Source organism: Manis pentadactyla, chromosome 9 (assembly GCF_030020395.1).
Source record: "Manis pentadactyla isolate mManPen7 chromosome 9, mManPen7.hap1, whole genome shotgun sequence".
NCBI classification, from domain to species: domain Eukaryota; kingdom Metazoa; phylum Chordata; class Mammalia; order Pholidota; family Manidae; genus Manis; species Manis pentadactyla.
In genome coordinates this window covers 113,761,908-113,786,025 of record NC_080027.1, presented here as the reverse complement: position 1 = coordinate 113,786,025, position 24,118 = coordinate 113,761,908, and the positions used below count along the sequence as shown (strand labels likewise).

General features: G+C 35.9%; 1 protein-coding gene across 1 annotated transcript in view; it reads right to left on the bottom strand.

Moving 5' to 3' along the window:
- ODR4 (odr-4 GPCR localization factor homolog) overlaps nt 1-24,118 on the bottom strand; it is a 54,018-nt gene that overhangs the window by 15,696 nt on the left and 14,204 nt on the right. Inside the window, exons 9-12 of the mRNA XM_057507961.1 lie at nt 23,841-23,909; nt 22,005-22,133; nt 21,201-21,289; nt 16,355-16,542 (exon numbers count right to left, since the gene is read on the bottom strand). Of these exons, the coding sequence (XP_057363944.1) occupies nt 16,355-16,542; nt 21,201-21,289; nt 22,005-22,133; nt 23,841-23,909 (475 nt within the window). The remainder of the gene's footprint in view (nt 1-16,354; nt 16,543-21,200; nt 21,290-22,004; nt 22,134-23,840; nt 23,910-24,118) is intronic.

Below are 24,118 nucleotides of genomic sequence, written 5' to 3'. Positions count from 1 at the left end.
GAAAAGGATAAAGTAGCAAAGCCGTGGTCTGGTGGGACCTAAGCCCTGCCCCAGCTCACAGGTGGGAAGAAGACAAATGGAGCAGGTAAGGAGTAGCAGCCCAGGACTACTAAATACCCACCCCTGGAGCTCTGCTTCAGGAGCAAAAACCCACATTACACAGTTCTCTGGAGATTAGAGGGGTTGGAACGCAAGGCAAGCAGAATACTAGGAAAGACTGAGATTCCAGCCACTTGCAGAGAACAGGTACCACAACCAGCCACTCTGGAACAAAAGCAAGGCAGGCACTTTGAAAGACTTCCCTACAGCAAGAGGGCTGCTAAAGAGGCAAGGATTATACAAAGCTTGCTGCTTAGGAGAAAGGACAGGTGGATGAAATTGTCCCAGCACACTCAGCCCAGCAGGTGGGGAACTTTCAGGAGCTTCACATGCTCCATCCACTAGCTAACAACACATCGCTAAGGCCCACCACTGCAATACACAGGTTCACAAACCTGCTGCCCCTGCCATTGCACCAGGCCAGCAGGAGGGCGACCCCACCTATGCAAGCTACAAGGGCAAAGCATAGAGGCTCTTCCCTGCGTGCTTAGTCCACTGGCCCTGGCAGTGGAGGCAGGCACTGTGGCCAAGAGCAGAAAAGAACTCTTTCCTCCCAGCAGGCACTTAGGCCACTCACCTGTGACCCCCCGCTATTGAACCATGGGCTGGGCAGCTCCAGAGAGTAGAGCTTAGAGGACACTGCTGACACAAAGTTGTTATTCCATAGGAATCATTAGGAATATGAAACGGCTAAGGAACCTGGTACAAACCAAAATCCCTCAAACACCAGAAAGAGCTAAGTGAAACTGAAATCATCAATCTTCCCAATGAAGACTTCAAAACAAAAATCCTAAACATGCTCGAGAAGCTACAGAAAAATATTCAAAACCTCAGGGAGGACTTAAAGAGATACAACTTTGAAAAATACAGTATATGAAATGAAACATAAAATGGAACGATTTAAAAGGAGATTACATGAGGTAGAGGAGACAGTAAATGAAACTGAAATTAGAGAACAGGAATACAAATAAGCTGAGGCACAGAGAGAAAAAAGTCATCTCTAGGAATGAAAGAATATTAAGAAAACTGTGTGACCAATCCAAAAGGAACAATATTCACATTATAGAGGTACCAGAAGAAGACAGAGAAACAGGGATAGAAAGTGTCTTTGAGGAAATAATTGCTGAAAACTTCCCCAATTTGGGGAAGTAAATAGTCTCTTAGGTCATAGAAGTGAACAGATCTCCCAACACAAGGAACTCAAGGAAGACAACACTGATACATAATAACTAAAATAGCAAAGATGAAGGACAAGGACAGAGTATTAAAAGCAGCCAGAGAGAGAAAAAAGATCACATAAAAAGGAAAACTCATCAGGCTATCATCAGACTTCTCAACAGAAACCTTACAGCAAGAAGGGAATGGCACGATATATTTAATGCAACGAAACAGAAGGGCCCCAAACCAAGAATACTCTACCCGGAAAGATTATCATTTAAATTTGAAGCAGTGATTCAACAATTCCCAGAAAAGCAAGAGTTGAGAAAATTTACCTCTCACAAACCATCTCTACAGTGTATTTTGGAGGGACTGCTCTAGATGGAAGGGCTCCTAAGGCTAAATAGCTGTCACCAGAGAAAATAAAACCACAGTAAAGGAAGAAGACCAATTAATTACTAAGCAAATGCAAAATTAAACCAATTACTCACAAAGTCAGTCAAAATCTCTGCTTTTGTAAATCAAAGAGTACAAAAAGTGACACCTAATATATAAAGAGTGAAGGAGGAAGAAAAACAAGGGAGGAAAAAAACAAGAACCTTTAGATTGTGTTTGAAATAACATAATAAGCGAGTTAAGTTGGACTGTTAGACAGTAAAGAAGCTGCCCTTGAACCTTTCGTAGTCACAAATATATAGCCTGCAATGGCAATAGGTACATACATATCAATAATCACTCCAAATGTAAATGGACTTAATGCACCAATCAAAAGACAAAGAGTTACAGAATGGATAAAAAGCAAGATCTATCTATATGCTGCCTACAAGAGACTTTCTGTAAACCTAAAAACATACACAGACTAAAAGTGAAGGCATGGAAAAGGATATTTCATGCAGATAATGAGAAAAAAGAAGGGGTTGCAGTACTTGTATCAGACAAAATAGACTTCGAAACAAATACAGTAACAAGAGACAAAGAAGAACACTACATAATGATAAAGGGTTCAGTCCAACAAGATGATATAACCATTATAAATATGTATGCACCCAACACAGGAGCACCTACATATGTGAAACAAGCACTGCCAGACTTAATGGGGGAAACAGAACGCAATGCATTCATTTTAGGAGACTTCAACATACCACTCACTCCAAAGGACAGATCAACCAGACAGAAAATAAGTAAGGAGACAGAGGTACTGAAAAACATATTACAACAGATGGACCTAACAGACATCTACAGAACACTCCACCCAAAAGCAACAGGATACATATTCTTCTCAGGTACACATGGAACACTTTCAAGAATAGAGCACATACTAGGACACAAAAAAAAGCCTCAGTAAATTCAGAAGGACTGAAATTGTACCAACCAGCTTCTGAGACCAAGAAGGTAAGAAGCGAGAAATAAATTATTCAAAGGAAACAAAAAGCCCAAAACACATGGCGTCTTAACAATGTGCTCCTAAATAGCCAATGAGTCAATGACCAATTAAGAACAGAAATCAAGCAATACATGGAGGCAAATGAAAAAAGACAACTCAATACTCCAAAGTATGTGGGATGAAGTCAGTTCTAAGAGGAAAGTATATACCAATCCAGGACAATTTAAAGAAGGAAGAACAATCCCAAATGAACAGTCTAAACTCACAATTAATGAAACGAGAAAAAGAAGAACAAATGATGGTGAAAGTCAGTAAAAGGAGGACCATAATAAATATCAGAGAAGAAATAAAGAAAATTGAGAATAAACAAACAATGAGGGGGTGGAGCCAAGATGGCAGCATGAGTAGAGCAGCAGAAATCTCCTCCCAAAACCACATATATTTATGAAAATATAACAGATAACTCTTCCTAGAATAGAGACCAGAGGACACAGGACAACATCCAGACCACATCCACACCTGCGGGAACCCAGCGCCTCGCGAAGGGGGTAAGATACAAGCACCGGCCCGGAGGGTCCCGAGCGCCCCTCCCCCCAACTCCCGGCGGGAGGAGAGGAGTCGGAGCAAGGAGGGAGAGGGAGCCCAGGACTGCTGAACAGCAAGCCCCAGCCATCCAGACCAGAGCGCAGACACAGTGCATGCAAGGGGCCCTGGATTCTAGGGAAAAAGGGCAGCAAGAACGGTGAGTGGGTACCGGAGGCCGGTGCCATAGGACAAAGAAAAGAGAGTGGCTTTTTTTTTTTATTATTATTTATTTAAATTTTTTTTGGTTTTTTTGTTGTGTTTTTTTTTGATTGTTTGTTTTTTTGTTTTTTTTGTGGCAAGTGCTTTTTGGAAGTCTTAAAGGGACAGGGACCCCAAAACCGGACGGAAGCTTCCCGGGACACTTAGTCCAGACACAGGAAATCTGGGGATCTCTGGGCACTCTAAACCCCTGGGCAGCAGGGAACACGGAAGCCCCTCACGGAGATAAAGAGCCTCCCAGCCACTCCCCCTCCAACGCGGCTCCATCAATTTGGAGCAGCGGCCTGAGGCAGGCAACAACCACAGCAACAGCGGAGATAAACTCCATAGCAGCTGGGCAGGAATCAGAAGCCCTGTCTGCGTGCAGCTGCCCAGCACAAGCCACTAGAGGTCGCCGTTCTCCCAGGACAGAAAGGCCACAAACCAACAAGAAGGGAAGTTCTTCCAGCCGTCACTCGTCCCAGCTCTGCAAACTATTCCTATCACCATGAAAAGGCAAAACTACAGGCAGACAAAGATCACAGAGACAACACCAGAGAAGGAGACAGACCTAACCAGTCTTCCTGACAAAGAATTCAAAATAAAAATCATAAACATGCTGACAGAGATGCAGAGAAATATGCAAGAGCTAAGGGATGAAGTCTGGAGGGAGATCACAGATGCCAAGAAGGAGATTACAGAAGTGAAACAAACTCTGGAAGGATTTATAAGCAGAATGGATAAGATGCAAGAGGCCACTGATGGAATAGAAACCAGAGAACAGGAAGGCATAGAAGCTGACATAGAGAGAGCTAAAAGGATCCCCAGGAATGAAACAATATTAAGAGAACTGTGTGACCAATCCAAAAGGAACAATACCTGCATTATAGGGGTATCAGAAGAAGAAGAGAGAGAAAAGGGGATAGAAAGTGTCTTTGAAGAAATAATTGCTGAAAACTTTCCCAAACTGGGGGAGGAAATAATAGAACAGACCACAGAAATACACAGAACTCACAACAGAAAGGGCCCAAGGAGGACAACACCAAGACACATAATAATTAAAATGGCAAAGATCAAGGACAAGGAAAGAGTTTTAAAGGCAGCTAGAGAGAAAAAGGTCACCTATAAAGGAAAACACATCAGGCTATCAACAGACTTCTTGACAGAAACCTTAGAGGCCAGAAGAGAATGACATGATATATTTAATGCAATGAAACACAAGGGCCTTGAACCAAGGATACTGTATCCAGCACGATTATCATATAAATATGATGGAGGAATTACACAATTCCCAGAAAAGCAAAAGTTGAGGGAATTTGCCTCCCACAAACCACCTCTACAGGGCATCTTACAGGGACTGCTCTAGATGGGAGCACACCTAAAAAGAGCACAGAACAAAACACCCCACATATGAAGAATGGAGGAGGAGGAATAAGAAGGGAGAGAAGAAAAGAATCTCCAGACAGTGTATATAACAGCTCAATAAGCGAGTTAAGTTAGACAGTAAGATAGTAAAGAAGCTAACCCTAAACCTTTGGTAACCACAAACTTAAAGCCTGCAATGGCAATAAATTCATACCTTTCAATAATCACCCTAAAAGTAAATGGACTGAATGCACCAATCAAAAGACACAGAGTAATAGAATGGATAAAAAAGCAAGATCCATCCATATGCTGCTTACAAGAGACTCACCTCAAACCCAAAGACGTGCACAGACTTAAAGTCAAGGGATGGAAAAAGATATTTCAAGCAAACAACAGAGAGAAGAAAGCAGGTGTTGCAGTACTAGTATCAGACAAAATAGATCGCAAAACAAAGAAAGTAACAAGAGATAAAGAAGGACATTATATAATGATAAAGGGCTCAGTCCAACAAGAGGATATAACCATTGTAAATATATATGCACCCAACACAGGAGCACCAGCATATGTGAAACAAATACTAACAGAACTAAAGGGGGAAAGAGACTGCAACGCATTCATTTTAGGAGACTTCAACACGCCACTCACCCCAAAGGATAGATCCACCGGGCAGAAAATAAGTAAGGACACGGAGGCACTGAACAACACAGAAGAACAGATGGACCTAATAGACATCTGTAGAACTCTACATCTAAAAGCAACAGGATATACATTCTTCTCAAGTGCACATGGAACATTCTCCAGAATAGACCACATACAAGGCCACAAAAAGAGCCTCAGTAAATTCCAAAATATTAAAATTCTACCAACCAACTTTTCAGATCACAAGGGTATAAAACTAGCAATAAATTCTATAAAGAAAACAAAAAGGATCACAAACACATGGAGGCTTAACAACATGCTCCTAAATAATCAATGGATCAATGAACAAATTAAAATAGAGATCAAGGAATATATGGAAACAAATGACAACAACAACATGAAGCCGCAACTTCTGTGGGACACAGAGTAAGCACTCTTAAGAGGAAAGTATATAGTGATCCAGGCACATTTGAAGAAGGAAGAACAATCTCAAATGAATAGTCTAACATCACAATTATTGAAACTGGAAAAAGAAGAACAAATGAGGCCTAAAGTCAGCTGAGGAGGGACATAATAAAGATCAGAGAAGAAATAAACAAAATTGAGAAGAACAAAACAATAGCAAAAATCAATGAAACCAAGAGCTGGTTCTTTGAGAAAATAAACAAAATAGATAAGCCTCTAGCCAAACTTATTAAGAGAAAAAGAGAATCAACACAAATCAACAGAATCAGAAATGAGAATGGAAAAATCACGACAGACTCCACAGAAATACAAAGAATTATTAAAGACTACTATGAAAACCTATATGCCAACAAGCTGGAAAACCTAGAAGAAATGGAAAACTTCCTAGAAAAATACAACCTTCCAAGACTGACCAAGGAAGAAACACAAAAGTTAAACAAACCAATTACGAGCAAAGAAATTGAAACGGTAATCAAAAGACTACCCAAGAACAAAGCACCTGGGCCAGACGGATTTACCTTGGAATTTTATCAGACACACAGAAAAGACATAATACCCATTCTCCTTAAAGTTTTCCAAAAAATATAAGAGGAGGGAATACTCCCAAACTCACTCTATGAAGCCAACATCACCCTAATACCAAAACCAGGCAAAGACCCCACCAAAAAAGAAAATTACAGACCAATATCCCTGATGAACATAGATGCAAAAATACTTAATAAAATATTAGCAAAACAAATTCAAAAGTATACCAAAAGGGTCCTACACCATGACCAAGTGGGATTCATCCCAGGGATGCAAGGATGGTACAACATTTGAAAATCCATCAACATCATCCACCACATCAACAAAAAGAAAGACAAAAACCACATGATCATCTCCATAGTTGCTGAAAAAGCATTTAACAAAATTCAACATCCATTCATGATAAAAACTCTCAGCAAAATGGATATAGAGGGTAAGTACCTCAACATAATAAAGGCCATATATGATAAACCCACAGCCAACATTATACTGAACAGCAAGAAGCTGAAAGCTTTTCCTCTAAGATCAGGAACAAGACAGGGATGCCCACTCTCCTCACTGTTATTTAACATAGTACTGGAGGTCCTAGCCACGGCAATCAGAAAAAGCAAAGAAATACAAGGAATCCAGATTGGTAAAGAAGAAGTTAAACTGTCACTATTTGCAGATGACATGATATTGTACATAAAAAACCCCAAAGACTCCACTCCAAAACTACTAGAACTGATATCGGAATACAGCAAAGTTGCAGGATACAAAATTAACACACAGAAATCTGTGGCTTTCCTATATACTAACAATGAACTAATAGAAAGAGAAATCAGCAAAACAACTACATTCATAATTGCATTAAAAAGAATAAAATACCTAGGAATAAACCTAATCAAAGAAGTGAAAGACCTATACCCTGAAAACTACAAGTCACTCTTAACAGAAATTAAAGGGGACACTAACAAATGGAAACTCATCCCATGCTCTTGGCTAGGAAGAATTAATATCATCAAAATGGCCATCCTGCCCAAAGCAATACACAGATTTGATGCAATCCCTATCAAATTACCAGCAACATTCTTCAACGAACTGGAACAAATAGTTCAAAAATTCATATGGAAACACCAAAGACCCCGAATAGCCAAAGCAATCCTGAGAAAGAAGAATAAAGTAGGGGGGATCTCACTCCCCAACTTCAAGCTCTATTATAAAGCCATAGTAATCAAGACAATTTGGTACTGGCACAAGAACAGAGCCACAGACCAGTGGAACAGAATAGAGACTCCAGACATTAACCCAGACATATATGGTCAATTAATATTTGATAAAGGAGCCATGGAAATACAATGGCGAAATGAAAGTCTCTTCAAAAGATGGTGCTGGCAAAACTGGACAGCTACATGTATAAGAATGAAACTGGACCATTGTCTAACCCCATACACAAAAGAAAATTTAAAATGGATCAAAGACCTGAATGTAAGTCATGAAACCATTAAACTCTTAGAAAAAAACATAGGCAAAAACCTCTTAGACATAAACATGAGTGACCTCTTCTTGAACATATCTCCCAGGGCAAGGAAAACAACAGCAAAAATGAACAAGTGGGACTCTATTAAGCTGAAAAGCTTCTGTACAGCAAAAGACACCATCTATAGAACAAAAAGGTACCCTATAGTATGGGAGAATATATTTGTAAATGACACATCCGATAAAGGCTTGACGTCCAAAATATATAAAGAGCTCACCCACCTCAACAAACAAAAAACAAATAACCCAATTAAAAAATGGGCAGAGGAACTGAACAGACAGTTCTCCAAAAAAGAAATACAGATGGCCAACAGACACATGAAAAGATGTTCCACATCGCTAATTATCAGAGAAATGCAAATTAAAACCACAATGAGATATCACCTCACACCAGTAAGGATGGCTGCCATCCAAAAGACAAACAACAACAAATGTTGGCGAGGTTGTGGAGAAAGGGGAACCCTCCTACACTGCTGGTGGGAATGTAAATTAGTTCAACCATTGTGGAAAGCAGTATGGAGGTTCCTCAAAATGCTCAAAATAGACTTACCATTTGACCCAGGAATTGCACTCCTAGGAATTTACCCTAAGAACGCAGCACTCAAGTTTGAAAAAGACAGATGCACCCCTATGTTTATCACAGCACTATTTACAATAGCCAAGAACTGGAAGTAACCTAAGTGTCCATCAGTAGATGAATGGATAAAGAAGAAGTGGTACATACACCCAATGGAATATTACTCAGCCATAAGAAGAAAAAAAAATCCTACCATTTGCAACAACATGGATGGAGCTAGAGGGTATTATGCTCAGTGAAATAAGCCAAGCAGAAAAAGAGAAATACCAAATGATTTCACTCATAAGAACAAAGGAAAAACTGAAGGAAGAAAACAGCAGCAGAATCACAGTACCCAACAATGGACTAACAGGTACCAAAGGGAAAGGGACTGGGGAGGATGGGTGGGTAGGGAGGGATAAGGAGGGGGAAGAAGAAAGCGGGTATTATGATTAGCATGATAATGGGGGGGGTGGGAGAAAGGGGAGGGCTGTACAACACAGAGAAGACAAGTAGTGATTCTACAACATTTTGCTATGCTGATGGACAGTGACTGTAAAGGGGTTTGTGGGGGTGACCCGGTATAGGGGAGAGCCTAGTAAACATAATATTCTTCATGTAATTGTAGATTAATGATAACAAAAAAAAAAAAAGAAAGAAAAGAGGGATTACTCCCTGATAGGATAAAACTAACTGTAAATCAACGATTAATGCATGCTTTAAATATCCTTAATTTTGATCATTTAAAGGGTGTCAGATGATCAGCTATGGAAATACATTTTTCTGATAATATTCCTTTCTCTTAAAAAAAAAAAGCAGTTCCTGTGTGGTGATCTCCAATAAGTTCTTCACAATGGTATAAAGGGCATATCAAAGTGTGGGCAAAGGGTTTGTTTGTGTTTATACAGAGGATCAAAGCCTAGTTTGGCTACCCAGAAAAAGAATTAAGAGACGATAGGAAGAAGAACCTCCAACATCAACATTCTCTGGAAGAGTCATTCCAGAAGATGATCATCAAAAAACGTCAACAAAGATCCTGGTGCTATTGCAGTTGTAGCTGCATTCATCCCACTGGTTCCTGGACTTGCCATTGGAAAGAAGAAGGAAATAGCTAAGCTGGCCTGTGCATACAGTAAAACAACAAATTTGACTGGAACTATACTGTCGGAACTCAACCAAGAATTAGGAGAAGTGCAAGTTGCAGCTCTCCAAAATCTTGCGACTATAGACTATCTACTGTTAAAAGAACATATGGGATGTGAACAGTTCCCAGGAATGTGTTGTTTTAATTTGTCTGATTTTTTCTCAAACCATTCAAATTCAGTTGGACAATATCCATCATATCATTGATAAGTTTTCACAAATGCCTAGGGTAACTAACTGGTTTTCTTGGTTTCGCTGGATATGGCTGGTAATTGTAGGTCTGCTTTTGTTATGTAGCTGTATTCCTATTATGTTAATGTGTGTACGCAATTCAATTAGTAGTTTGTTAAAACCTATACATGCTTATGTTACTCTACAAGAAGTTATGTCAAAGAAATAATCAATCTTCCCATGTTTTCTTCCGTCTGCCACTTCTATAGCTTTTCTTCTTCCTTCCTAATTACAACCCTTAAGTAGAATTCATGCCTCATATCGAAATTACCGAGTATCATAATTCTTCCAAGCGGTAAAGATACCTCAAACAAATGCTGGGCATAGAAGCCACAGGGCATAAATCTGCAAAGAAGTAAAAAGCTAACCTTTTCAAAGAATATGGCTTCTCTCTCACTTACCAACTTTACATTTCCCTGTATGGCCCCGGAAGATGACTAGTTAGCCAGAGATGGGTAAGATTCCTCAAGGGAGGAACAACTTAAGACAGGCACAATCGCAGGGGGGCCATCAGGTGAGAAACTGGGGATCAACAGAGGTGAGGCTTAGAACCTCACCCCCCGTTTTGAGAGAAATCTTCTGCATCCGTGGATGTTTTGTTGCCCTTGTCTAGCTTGGATTAATACTTAGTCTATAGGCACACACCGGATCATCTACATTTGCCCTCTTATAGCACTAAACTATGTTTTCTACCTTTATCTTGCATCTACCTACCACTTCAGCATTTTATTAAAAATAATATTAATAATAATAATAAGGGAGAAATGTGGGATTCACATATAAATCAAGTACAAAAATCATACAAATATTCATATTTGACCTGACTGTTTATAGTTCATAATGCATGATCAAACCCAAAAGTTTCTGTGATGACTGCCCTTGTACTGTTCACCATGTAAGAACTTATTCACTATGTAAGAATTTGTTCACCATGTAAGAACTTGTTCGTTATGCTTCAGAAGATTGGAGACTGTTGAGAATTAGGCTTGGGGCTCATTAATGATTGTGCATTGAGTCCCCTATACAGAATTTTATTGTTGTTAACAACCATTTGCTCAATAAATATGAGAGATGCCCTCTCAAAAAAAAAAAAAAGGCAGAATTGATGTGGCTTCCTATTTTAGGATAGTGTCAGCTTCAGTTAGGAGCTTTACTGTCCAAAGCTTCTACTAATAAACATGGCCACATTGTCAGGATGGGCAATTTAGATGCCAAAAAAAAAGAAATAAACAATGAAATCAGGAGCTGCTCCTTTGAGAAAATACACAAAATAGATAAACCCCCAGCCAGACTTACTAAGAAAAAGAGAGTCTACACACAATAACAGAATTAGAAATGAGAAAGGAAAAATCACTACTGACACCACAGAAATACAAAGAATTAGAGAGAATACTATGAAAAATTACATGCTAACAAACTGGAAAACCTAGAAAAATACAACCTTCCAAGACTGGCCCAGGAAGTAACAGAAATGCTAAACAGATGATTAACAGCAATGAAATTGAACTGGTGATCAAAAAAACTACCTAAGAAAAAACACTGGACCAGATGGCTTCACCGCTTAATTTTATCAAACATTTAGAGATGACCTAATACCCATCTTCCTTAAAGTTTTCCAAAAGTAGAAGGGGAGGGAATACTTCCAAACTCATTCTATGTGATGAGCATTACTCTAATACCAAAACCAGACAAAGACAGCACAATAAAAGAAGGCTACAGACCAATATCCTTGATAAACAAAAATACTCAACAAAATATTTGCAAATCAAACTCAAATATACATCAAAAAGATCATTCATCGTGATCAAGAAGAATTTTCTCCAGGGATGCAAGGATGGTACAACATTGAAAAATACATCACCATCATCCACCACATCAACAAAAGAAGGACAAAAACCACATGATCATTTCCATAGATGCTATAAAAGCATTTGACAAAATTCAACATCCATTCATGATGAAAACTCTCAACAAAATGGGTATAGAGGGCAAGTACCTCAACATAATAAAGGCCATATATATAACAAACCCACAACCAACATCATACTTAACAGTGAAAAGCTAAAAGCTTTTCCTCTAAGATCAGGAATAAGACAAGGATGCCCACTCTCCCCACTGTTACTCAACATAGTACTGGAGGTCCTAGCCACGGTAATCAGACAACACAAAGAAATAAAAGGCATCCAGATTGGTGAGGAAGAAGTTAAACTGTCACTGTTCAGAGATGATATGATATTGTACATAAAAAACCCTAAAGAATCCACTGAAAAACTATTAGAACTAATAACTGAATTCAGCAAAGTTGCAGGATACAAAATTTATACACAGAGATCTGTTGCATTCCTATATACTAATGATGAATTAGAAGAAAGAGAAATCAGGAAAACAATTCCATTCACAATCACATCAAAAAGAATAAAATACCTAGGAATAAACCTAACCAAGGACGTGAAAGACCTATACCCTGCAAACTACAAGATACTCATGAGAGAATTTAAAGAAGACACCAATAAATGGAAATACATCCCATGCTCATGCATAGGAAGAATTAATATTGTCAAAATGGCCAATATGCCTAAAGCAATCTACAGATTCAATGCAATCCCTACCAAAATTTCAACAACATTTTTCAACGAACTCGAACAAATAGTTCTAAAATTCATATGGAACCACAAAAGACCCCAAACAGCCAAAGCAAATCTGAGAAGGAAGAATAAAGCTGGGGGGATTACACTCCCCAACTTTAAGCTCTACTACAAAGCCACAGTAATCATAACAATTTGTTATGGGCACAAGAACAGACCCATAGATCAATGGAACAGAACAGAGAGCCCTGATATAAACCCATACATATACAGCCAATTAATATATGATAAAGGAGCCATGCATATATACTGGGGAAATGATAGCCTCTTCAACAACTGGTGTTGGCAAAACTGGACATTTACATGTAAGAGAATGAAACTGGATTACTGTCTTAACTCCATACACAAAAGTAAATTCAAAATGGATCAAAGACCTGAATGTAAGTCACGAAACCACAAAACTCTTAGAAGAACACATAGGCAAAAATATCTTGAATATAAAGATGAGGAATTTTTTCCTGAACACATCTCTTTCAGCAAAGGAAACAAAAGCAAAAATGAACAAATGGGACTAACTACATCAAACTAAAAAGCTTATGTATAGCAAAGGACACCATCAGTAGGACAAAAAGGTGTCCTACAGTTTGGGAGAATACATTCATAAACAACACATCTGACAAGTGGTTGACACCCAAAATATATAAAGAACTCACATGCCTTAACACCCAAAAAGCAAATAACCCAATTAAAAAATGGGTGGAGGATTAAACAGACATTTCTCCAAAAAAGAAAGTCAGATGGCCAACAGGCACATGAAAAGATGCTCCACATCGCTAATTATCAGGAAAATGCAAATTAAAACCATAATGAGATATCATCTCACACCAGTTAGGATGGCCAGCATCAAAAAGAATAAGAACAAATGGTGGCGAGGATGCAGAGAAAGGGGAACCCCCCTACACTGCTGGTGGGAATGTAAACTAGTTCAACCATTGTGAGGAGCAATAGGAAATAGCATTTGACCCAGGAATTCCACACCTAGGAATTTACCCAAAGAAAACAAGATCCCAGACTTAAAAAGACATATGCACTCCTATGTTTATTGCAACACTATTTACAATAGCCAAGATAAGGAAGCAACCTAAGTGTCCACCAGTAGATGAATGGATAAAGAAGATGTGGTACATATACACAATAGAATATTATTCAGCCATAAGAAAACAAATCCTACCATTTGCAAAAACATGGATGGAGCTAGAGGGTATTATGCTCAGTGAAATAAGCCAGGCAGAGAAAGACAGTAAACAAATGATTTCACTCATTTGTGGAGTATTAACAATAAAGCAAAACTTCATTTTGAAGGAACAAAATAGCAGCAGATTCACAGACTCTAAGAAAGGACTAGCGGTTATCAAAGGGGAGGGTATGGGTAGGAGGGTAGAAGGGGATTAAGGGGCATTACGATTAGGGCACATAATGTAGGGGGGGTCATGGGGAAGGCACTATAGCACAGAGAAGACAAGTAATGACTATAGCATCTTACTATGCTGATGCACAGTGACTGTAACATGGTATATGTGTGAGGGGGGACTTCATAATATGGATGAATCTAATAACCACAATATTGCTCATGTGAACTTTTATAACATTATATATCAATGATGCCTTAATAAAAAGAAAAGAAAGAAAGAAAAAGAAGTATAGACTGTAGAACCAAATTGCCTAAGTTTAAATTGTAGCATCACCATATACCAGCTATGTAGTCCTGGAAAAGTTATCTGACCTTTCTAAGCCTGAATTCTCTCATCGAAAAATAGGGCTTAGTAATAGTATCTACATGATAGGGTTGTTATAAGGATTAAATAACTTAGTTATTTTAAGGCTCTTAAAATACTGCTGACAAACAGTAGGTTCTATATAAATAATAGATATTATAATAAATAGAGTATTAGGTTCAATTCAGGATAACATATTTCAAGAAAGGTAAGCCAGAGTACATTTAAAGAAGTAGTTTTTAAACTTTCTTAGGTCACAAATCTTTTGAAAGCTATAGATCTGTTTCCCAGAAAATATTAAGACAATGACTTTCAAGTGGTTTGTGGATCTCCTGGAAGTCAGCTATGCTCCTAAGGGGTTTGGACACTACATGTTAAAAATTTCTAATCTAGAGGAAGGCAAGTAAGGTACTAAAAAAAAAATGAGGTCTGGAAACTATAATAAAGAGAACAGTTAAAGGTATGCAGGAACGTTTGACCTTTAAATATTTGGAACATGGAAACTTAAATATTTTAAATTTGAGGGCAGCAGTCATGTTCCAAATATTTGAAGGTCAAAAAAGCAGCAGTAAAGCTCAATAAAGCAGCAGTAACCATGTTTTGTTGCTCCAGATTATTGAACAAAAGTACAGGTTACAGAAAGACAGACTGGTATTCAGAATAAAGAAGAACAGTATCTAAATATTCACCTGCTATGGATATAAATTTCAGTATTATAAAACAAGAGGATGAACTAGGTAGGTCAACTGTAATGATCCCACCAAAATTAATTCAGGTTATCAGCAACAGAATGGGTCGAGAACCACTGTTAGGCCCTAGTGACAGAAGTGAACAAAACAAACAGAAGCCCTGCCCTTATGAATCTAAATTCAGTTACATAGTGTTGTCACTAATCTGGGGAAACGTATTTTGGAAACTAGTAGCAAACATTTTCACCAGTCTACTTTCAAAATCTGTACCAGTTAGGGACTATACTATAGCAATACCTTTAAAAATATTAGTTTTTAAGGGACTGAAACACAGCTGCTGATTAACATCAAGTACCAGGCAATTCAGAATGTTTTTTGGTTCACTTTAAAACAAACTTACTGCTATACATCATGATTAAATGAATACTAACCTGGGATTGTTGAAAAAAACAAACCTGATGTCTCCAACTAACCTGAGGCTTCACTGACAGATCTGAGATACTGCAACAAAATACTTACCTGACTCACAACTGTAACAAGAGCACTTTGAATCAAAAATTCTAGTCTTGTTGGGGGGTGGGAATTAGTCAAGCAGTAGAGGAATAACTAAGAAATTAGATTAGAAAGGGACTTAAAAAACTGCTATACATAAATTGCATAAACATCCACATTCAAAAGTAACCTAAAGACTTTCTACTATGACATCAGAAATTTCACAACTGATAAATGGCGATGTATGCCATATTTATTGATATTTGTAAATAATTACTTTTGTCACATATTTTTTAATGTTTCAGGAAGACTGTCATATACTTTCACATTTTTTATAGGCATGTTTTCATATCCTGCTCTCACGAGAAACAAAAAGAAAAACAAAGCGAAGCGATACAAGACAAAAAAAACAGCCTTTCAAGATGTAAGGTCAAATGCAAACATGACGGCTAGGGGAAGAAAATGTGTTTACAAAAATCTATATTCTATAAAAATAATCTCAATATAAGTTTTAGAACTGCCTATTTTATCTTAGTATCCCAATTCCGTGAAGGGGATATAAAAGTAAAGGCAAATAATCTGGAGAAGACATTTAATAAAGTGTTTAAAAAACTTGTGTCATGACTCTTAACCAAATAATTAAGATAATGCATTTTAAGAAAATTTCTCTTACAATAAAAGAAATACCTCAACCAACTTAAGGCCAAATTTGTTCTATGATCTACATTCTATGTTTGGAAAAACCTAAAATATCTCAAGTTTTGGTGCAATTTTCCAGGAAAACACTGACTGCATGTTTTTATATGTACAAATTAAACAAGTTTTTAAATACTTTGAAAATGTGAAATAGCTTTAAGGAAATCTAAAAACATGATATTTAAGCTACGTGTCTCATAGGTATTTTAGGAGTAGTCTGATCAGGTTTTTAAATAACATTATATCATTACCTGTGTTTATTTCTTCTGCAACTTTTAAATCTTCTATCTGAATCATACGATCTAACATCTCTTTAAAATGGTCTCTGATTTCGTCAGCTGACTCATCACCAAATTTATAATCACATAACATTACAGTGGATCCCGGAATGGGGACAAAAACTCGGTGAGGGAGGATATGGAACTCTTTTTCAGAACCTGAAAGGAGAAGGAATACTGTCAATACTTAGACAGGTGTGTCACTGGTATCGTGATATATATTTTGTAAGGATATGAAAGCATGTACTAATAGAAATAAAAACTGCAGTCTTTTTGTTTTCTCATTGATCTAGCACAAAATTGATCTTACTAAATTCTGCTTTTCCTTTACTTTTCCTCAACTCCTGGCCTCTGCAAGGGACCTAAATGATACTCCTATGAGACAAACTTATCAAGGCCTTCAATGTAATGATGTTGTTGATTATATATTCTTGTATTATCCACTGTCCTACAAAGGAATACCCAGGAGAGAATTTTGTCCCTGGTCCCAGAACTTATTTTTCTTGTTTGTCTTAACCTTACAAGTACTGAATTTTATAAACAATTTTTCTCTTCACGCAAGTTTGGAGCCAATTTAGTGGCTCACCTACATCAAGTGCATAAGACATAAATAGCATACTATTTTGCACTAATCTCACCACTGACTTCATTGTACCTTTATCAAGCACATGTAGAAGATCAAGATACATATTTTGTTTACTAATCTATCATCTTGCTCTCTCATGTTCCCTTTGCCTTTTTATTATTACTAATGATTTTAACTTAACTTGCAATGCCTTTTTTATAAATAACCCTAAAGTATGTTTAGAAAAAATAATCTGGATCTAAATAAGTAATGAATAAGCTATGCTTCATTCTTCAAGTACAAAATATTCCCACCAATTTCTAATAGTCACTAGTCCACATAAACACATAATTACTGTCTTGTTCAACACCATGATTCTAATGAACTACCAACAAAGATAGAGATTGTGTGTAAAGAATGTTACCTTTCAGCAATAGATATGATTTAAAAAGCTATCAATCTACAAATCAAATAGAAAATGAGGCTCATTTTAATAGTAACCTGCTTTTCCTTTTTAAGAAACTAGTGGCAGCTTTATATAACAAAGCATTCTTCATCATCTACTCATAGTTATGTTTCCATATAAGAAATGGGAGAACAATTTTACTCTTTGACCAGACTGCCTCCTAGCTGTAAAGTTACATTACTCCAATTTGTACTGCAGCACACAAATTATACACACATTAAAATTAGGACTATACTATTTTACTTAGGACCACAGTTTCTTGAAACAGGTTCAGTTCAAAAGTTCCAAAGATAGCTATAATGTATGTGTAGGTGGCATGCAAAATTTTATAACTATTTCAAATTGCATTAATTCCAGGTTTACTTGGAAAAGAGAAAAATATGCTTACTATAAAATCAAATGCTAAAGAAATTAGGTGAATGAGTTTAAATTACTCATTAAAAAAGAAAAAGCATTTATAATTTTAAAATTAAAAACTTAAATTAGCCATTTAGTATCTAAAAAAGACCAACTTGTCTAGTTGATCTGAGGTTAAAAATAGAAGGGGAGATCTTTTTTCAAAACACATTTCAAAAAGTATTCTAAAAAATAATCCCTTAGGAATATTCCCACATCAGAGTATCCAGTTCAATATTATCTGAGTAAGTTCAAAACAGAAAAAATTTAAATTGAAGCCAATATGGTAAGAACTGGGTTTCTTTTGGTTAAGAATAAAATCTTAACTCACAGAAAACTGTGTACAACAGGTGATGATATCTGAGCTGACTCTTAACATGTTTTAAATGGATAGACTTAACTGTCTTTAAGAATAGACATTTGCATGAAGGAATGGGAAGTGCTATCCAGAGAGTGGAACCATGAGCACAAAGAGAATAGCAAATGTTCTAAGAGAACAATGAATGTGGATGTAGGGATAGAAGAAGGTAAGGGGTTTCACAAATACGACCTCGATTTTCACAATGAACAGGTCATCTACTGAGAGTAAGGTGGGCAGGATTGAAGGGAGGCTAATAATGAAGGCCTGGAATACTTCTTAAAGGGTATCAGACAAGAAGACCGCAGTAAATATAAGGAATGGCTGGAGTTCTTATATATTTCTACTGTCACTGAAGTACTAAGTTCCTTCATCTATACCCAGAATTCAAAGACTATGTTTATTTTAAGATTAGGAAAGAAAAGTTAGCATGCCCGTGGCAGACTTCCCTATGCATACGAAAATAAGGTTAATTTCATGGCATACATTCTACATTTTACCATATTACAAATCTATAAGATCTTGCCAGTATAAAAGAAAGATGGAAGTAAAATGAAGTCTAAATCTGAGACCTAACAATTTGTTTATATGTACATTCAACTTCAAAATTCACATTTGTTTATATTATTATACTTGGATTTATTCTTTAATCTTGGTATCTTATGATTAACTAACTTGTTGCTGAAATAATTATCCCATTACTACAGTTTAAATATATATATATATAAACTCCCCAAAAATTAAAGTTTAGAAATTTTAAAGACAACTATCAGTATGTAATTCTGTTCCTCCATCACCTCCAACATAATAGCAACTACCACTTACTGAGGGCTTAGCTTACCAATGTATCAGGGTCTTTAAAAACATCACCTTATTTAATCTCGCAGCTTCAAAGAGCAGCTCCTGTAATTCCTGTATTCCACCTAAGACACGATGCTTAGGGAGGCTAAATCATTTGCCCTAAGTCACTTGGCTAGTGGTGGAACAGACACAGAACAGAGAACTTCAGCCTTTGCTCTACCAAGCTTCACTGCCTATTCTCTTCATACAGGCCTCAAAGGCCACTCAATTGCCAGCAAAATGCCAGTCAGTTACAAGTCAAATTGCTCAGAAACTGAAGTAATGTTTAACACCATGAGAGGCGTCACATACACAAAGCCAACCAGCAATAATGAAGTCCCAGTGAGATGAGGCTGCAGGGCCGACTGGGTGGCTAAGTGACCGGGTTTCGCATACTTCACAAAACAACAATCTCAATCTAACAGGTGCACGTAAGATTCAAATTCATGTCTCACCAGAACTCTACATTATTAATGGATGGAACTTGAGGGTTCTCTGTGCAGTATGGTAAGGACAGATGTTAAATCTGGAAATTCCAGGAATATATCATACTAGGAATATAAAAGGGACTATGATTAGTCCACTAAACCTAATATACTGGCTATCAGTAGTACTAAATGAACTTAGTTATATAGAGGAACTATACTATTTTCTTATAAACATAAAAATATTTCCTTATAAGGCTACTACGTCTACTTCAATCATGTACATATTCAATTGTGAATTACAAATCCATTCACATCTGAATGGCAGGAAGGCAGAGATGAATGTGTAGCTTCAAAAGCATATTCAATATTATCTTCTTTTGTAATAAAATTATTATTTTTAATACAAATTACTAACATGTTATAAATTGTTTATGCTTCTCAAAAGACAGAATAGTGATAAAAGATTAAAACCAGCCTGTTTAAAACCTAATAAAGTCCATTAGAGTAATAGATGAAAAGTATATAAAACAGTATCCAAAAAAAACCCTGGTATGAATAAGACATCAATTGCATATATACCACAAATTAATGGCTATTAAAGAATCTATTCTATAGCAACACTAATAAGCAAATTAATGTTTTGATTATGAATAAATTTGTGAAAAAACTTCATAGATATTAATAAAAAATATTACTGTTTAAACTGTGTTTATAAGTTAACATAGTTTATCCATTCTGGCAGACTTTCACACAGAATTTTTTTTTTAATCTTCTCTGAAATTGTTAAATGTTAACAAATTTGCTATTGTTAAGTATTCAAATATGTTTTTGGGGTGGCAATTGAAAAATTTTAAATCAGTAAGAAACATAAAAGATGACATATTGGTATAAAATAAATATACGTAGTTATAATAGATGAAAAGTCTAATAGTTTAATTAGAAACTTAATCCAACAATGAGCAAATCTACAGAGAAAGAATGTAGATCATTGGTTGCATAGGACTGAGGGATGATGGCTGAGGGGTGTAGGGTTTCTTTCGGGAGTGACGGAAATGTCCTTTATTGATTGTGGTGAGGGTTGCGCTTATCTGTGAACCTCCTAAAGAATTCTGAATGGTACATTCTAAATGGGAGAGTTGTATGTTATGTGAATTATATCTTGATAAATCTATTAACAAAAACAGTAACTACACATAGAAAAAAAAAATAGAAAGAAATTTGCTAGAAGGTTAAAAGTAGATGTAATTTGATGGTGGATTCTAACTGGGTTTTTTTTATGTCTATTTTTTCAGTATTTTCAATAGTGATCACATATGTACTTTACTATTTTATAATGAAAACTTTTAAAAAGAAAAAGTGAATTAAAATAAAAGAAAAAAGATGATGTATCTTTACCTTGACATCCTATTACAGCATGAGTCTTCCACTTATACATGAATTTTTCCCATGAATACATTGGAAAAATTTTTGGAGATGTGTGACAATCTGAAAAAACATTTTCTTTTTTCTAGCTTACTTTTTTTCTAATACAGTGTATAACACATATACAAAATATGTGTTAATCAACTGCTTTTGTTATCAGTAAGGATTCTGGGTCAACAGTAGGCTATTAGTATTTAAGTTTTGGGGGAGTCAAAAGTTGTATGTGGATTTTCTATTGCACTGGGGGTCAATGCCCCAACCCCCATGTTGTTCAAGGGTCCACCATATTGTATCAAATCAATATATGAAAAAAAAAAAAAGTACTTAATGTTATACTCATAACTTTTTTTTCTGGAATTTCATTCAAAAGCAGATCCTCAAATAGTATTTCACAACGATCAGCAACTGTATTCAATATATCTCTCTTTACTGCCTATGGTAAAACAAAACAAAATGAATCACAGTAAGAAATAAAATCCATTTCTTTAGATTTGTATTGTTTGATTACCAAATCCTCCCCTGCATTTAACTGGCTTCCCTGCATAATCATGTTCATTAAAATAACTGGGCACATCATTTCATTTCCAGTTATTTAACATGCTTATTAGCACATTAGTAGTTTATCAGCACATTTGCCTAGAATTCATCTAAATAGTAAATTAAAATAAAATAAATGAATTATATTCTGCATCTAAAGAAATAATGCTAGTGTTCCTAATTAGGAAATGTGTAATCATGATAAAAGTGCTAGTCATCATTTTTTAAATCTCTGAATTATATAGATTATAGAACAGTACCTAATAATTCTTCCTATGAATACTTTTCCTGTTTTTAAAAATTCAATTTCCTTTAAGAGAAATGATCTCAAATGTACTACTGTGCCACAACTATGGGACATTCAATAAATTTGTATGCTCATCACTTTAAAAAAATTTTAAAAGGCATGAAGTATAGATATTCTACATATGAAAATCTTGGGACCAATTACATGGTATAAATGAACTGCCCAACAGGTTTGGGCCTTCATCAGTTAAAATCAAATTAATAATTATGAAATCTCAGATTGAAAAAAAAACAACACTTTAGGATTTTTGAATAGTTATGTCAACATGTTTCTGTTTTTCATATACCAGTTAATCTTTTTGTACCTGTACAGCATCTTTAACCTTGGGTTTATTGCTATGAATATAAGCCCTGCATTTCACAGCACCCTTAAGGTTTACAGAGCCACTGCAGATCTGGACTGTGGCTGTGGATCTGTGGTCTGAATTCAGAAGCTGAAAGACAAAAGCTGGTTAAGTTATAAGAGCTGAAAATTATTAACTATATGAAACATTTAAACATTATATAAGCCATTTCACGAAGAAGGAATTTTTGACTGAACCAAGTATTTAAAAATATTTTCCATACATTATTAAGAGGGCTTTACAGTTCCCCTTTTAAGTTATATATTATTTCTGAATATTTTGAATGTACTCTGAAATTAAAAACAACCACACGTAAATTTTTTCTTATTAACATAACCCTCTAAAGTATACACAGGATAGATTAAAAATATGAAGATATTCTAACAGATATATACAAAGGTGTCAGAATTTTCAGAGAGAAAAACACTTTGGACAAGAATGAATTGATTAGAGACTAGTTAAGAATTACTAGTTATACTACAGGAAAAATACTGCTATAGACTAATGGCAGTGGGACTACAGGCACACCTCATTTTATTATGTTTCACTTTACTGTACTTTGAAGACACTGTATTTTTTACAAATTTTTTTTGCCAAATTTTTGGCAAGGTTTGTGGCAACCCTATGTCAAGCAAGTCTATCAGCACCATTTTTCCAACAGCATTTGCTCACTTCATGTCTGTGTCACATTTTGATAATATTCACATATTTCAAACCTTTCATTATTATATTTGTTATGGTGATCTGCAATAAGTGATCTCTGATGTTATTGTTGTAACTGTTTTGGGATGCCACAAACTGTGCCATATAAGACGGGGAACTTAACTGATAAATGTTGTGTCTGTTCTGACTGCACCACCAGTTTGTTCCTGTCTCTCTCTCCCCTTAGGCCTCCCTATTCCATGAGACACAAAGGACACTTCTAAAATCAAAAGGAAGAAGGAATACAAAAGACTAAATTACTTTTAAGGTATTATTTTAAGACAAGAGAAACAGAACTCGAGTGGCCTAAGCCCAGTGACAATTCAGTAATGCTCTCTTGCTAAACAAAGAAGGAAAAGAAAACATCTTCTATGGCAAATTGCGTTTAATTCTAATTTATTCAGTTAAAAAAATATGCAAGTCATGGTAGCATTTCCCCATTTCAATGTTTCCAATATAATATTGAAATGAAAGTTTTCCAAAAACCTGGATGTACTTTATAACATGTTTTCTAGGATAATGTCAAGCAGGATTAAAGCAAAAAATGTGCATATATTTAGGAATTATTAGTGGCTTTAACATTTTATTCTTTAAGATATCCAACTCTTCATTCCTAAGAGGAGACATGTAATTTAAAATAACCATATAAAAATGTAAAGCATGCTAATACTGTATGATTTTTACCAAATCAGAGGAGGTAAACATCTACTTCAAAATAAGTTTATGACAACTCTTGTCATATCTGTACACATATCTTTTAAATTGCAACTTAACTCATAAACCTTCAACCCAAAATATCACACACCCTTAACATACATACATATGTGTGTGTGTGTGTGTGTGTTTGTGTATGTGTATCTTTTAAATTGCCATCAACTTGATGTTAAAATTTTTAATAGCCAGGAGGCAAAGACCCATATAGATTTTATAAATAGAACTTCTAGGGAAAAATCCTCCTAAAACTGAACACGTTTTAGTCTCTTACATCTCTAAAAGTCTTTGACTTTCTAACTACAAACATAAAAAGAAACGATTTCATTATGGTTATGCAATGAAATAATGTATTTTACCCAAGTAGTACTTTAAAATATTTACCAACTGTGTGAGCACTTTGACATCAAAAGAATGAGTAGTCACTTGAGCATTTCCTCTAGAAGATTTCTTCTGAAAAAAACACAAAAGTTAAAAAACTAGATTGTTGAGATTGGAATGAACATAAAAGACAACCTAGGAACTATTTTACATATACTAAGTAACTTAAGAGGTGAAAAAAGTTGTTTGTTTTATTTTAGCTTTTTCCATAGATGCATTACTGTGTGCATTCTCAATGTGGAGTCTTAAAAAGCATTTATTTCCTACTTTTATTCTTCTAA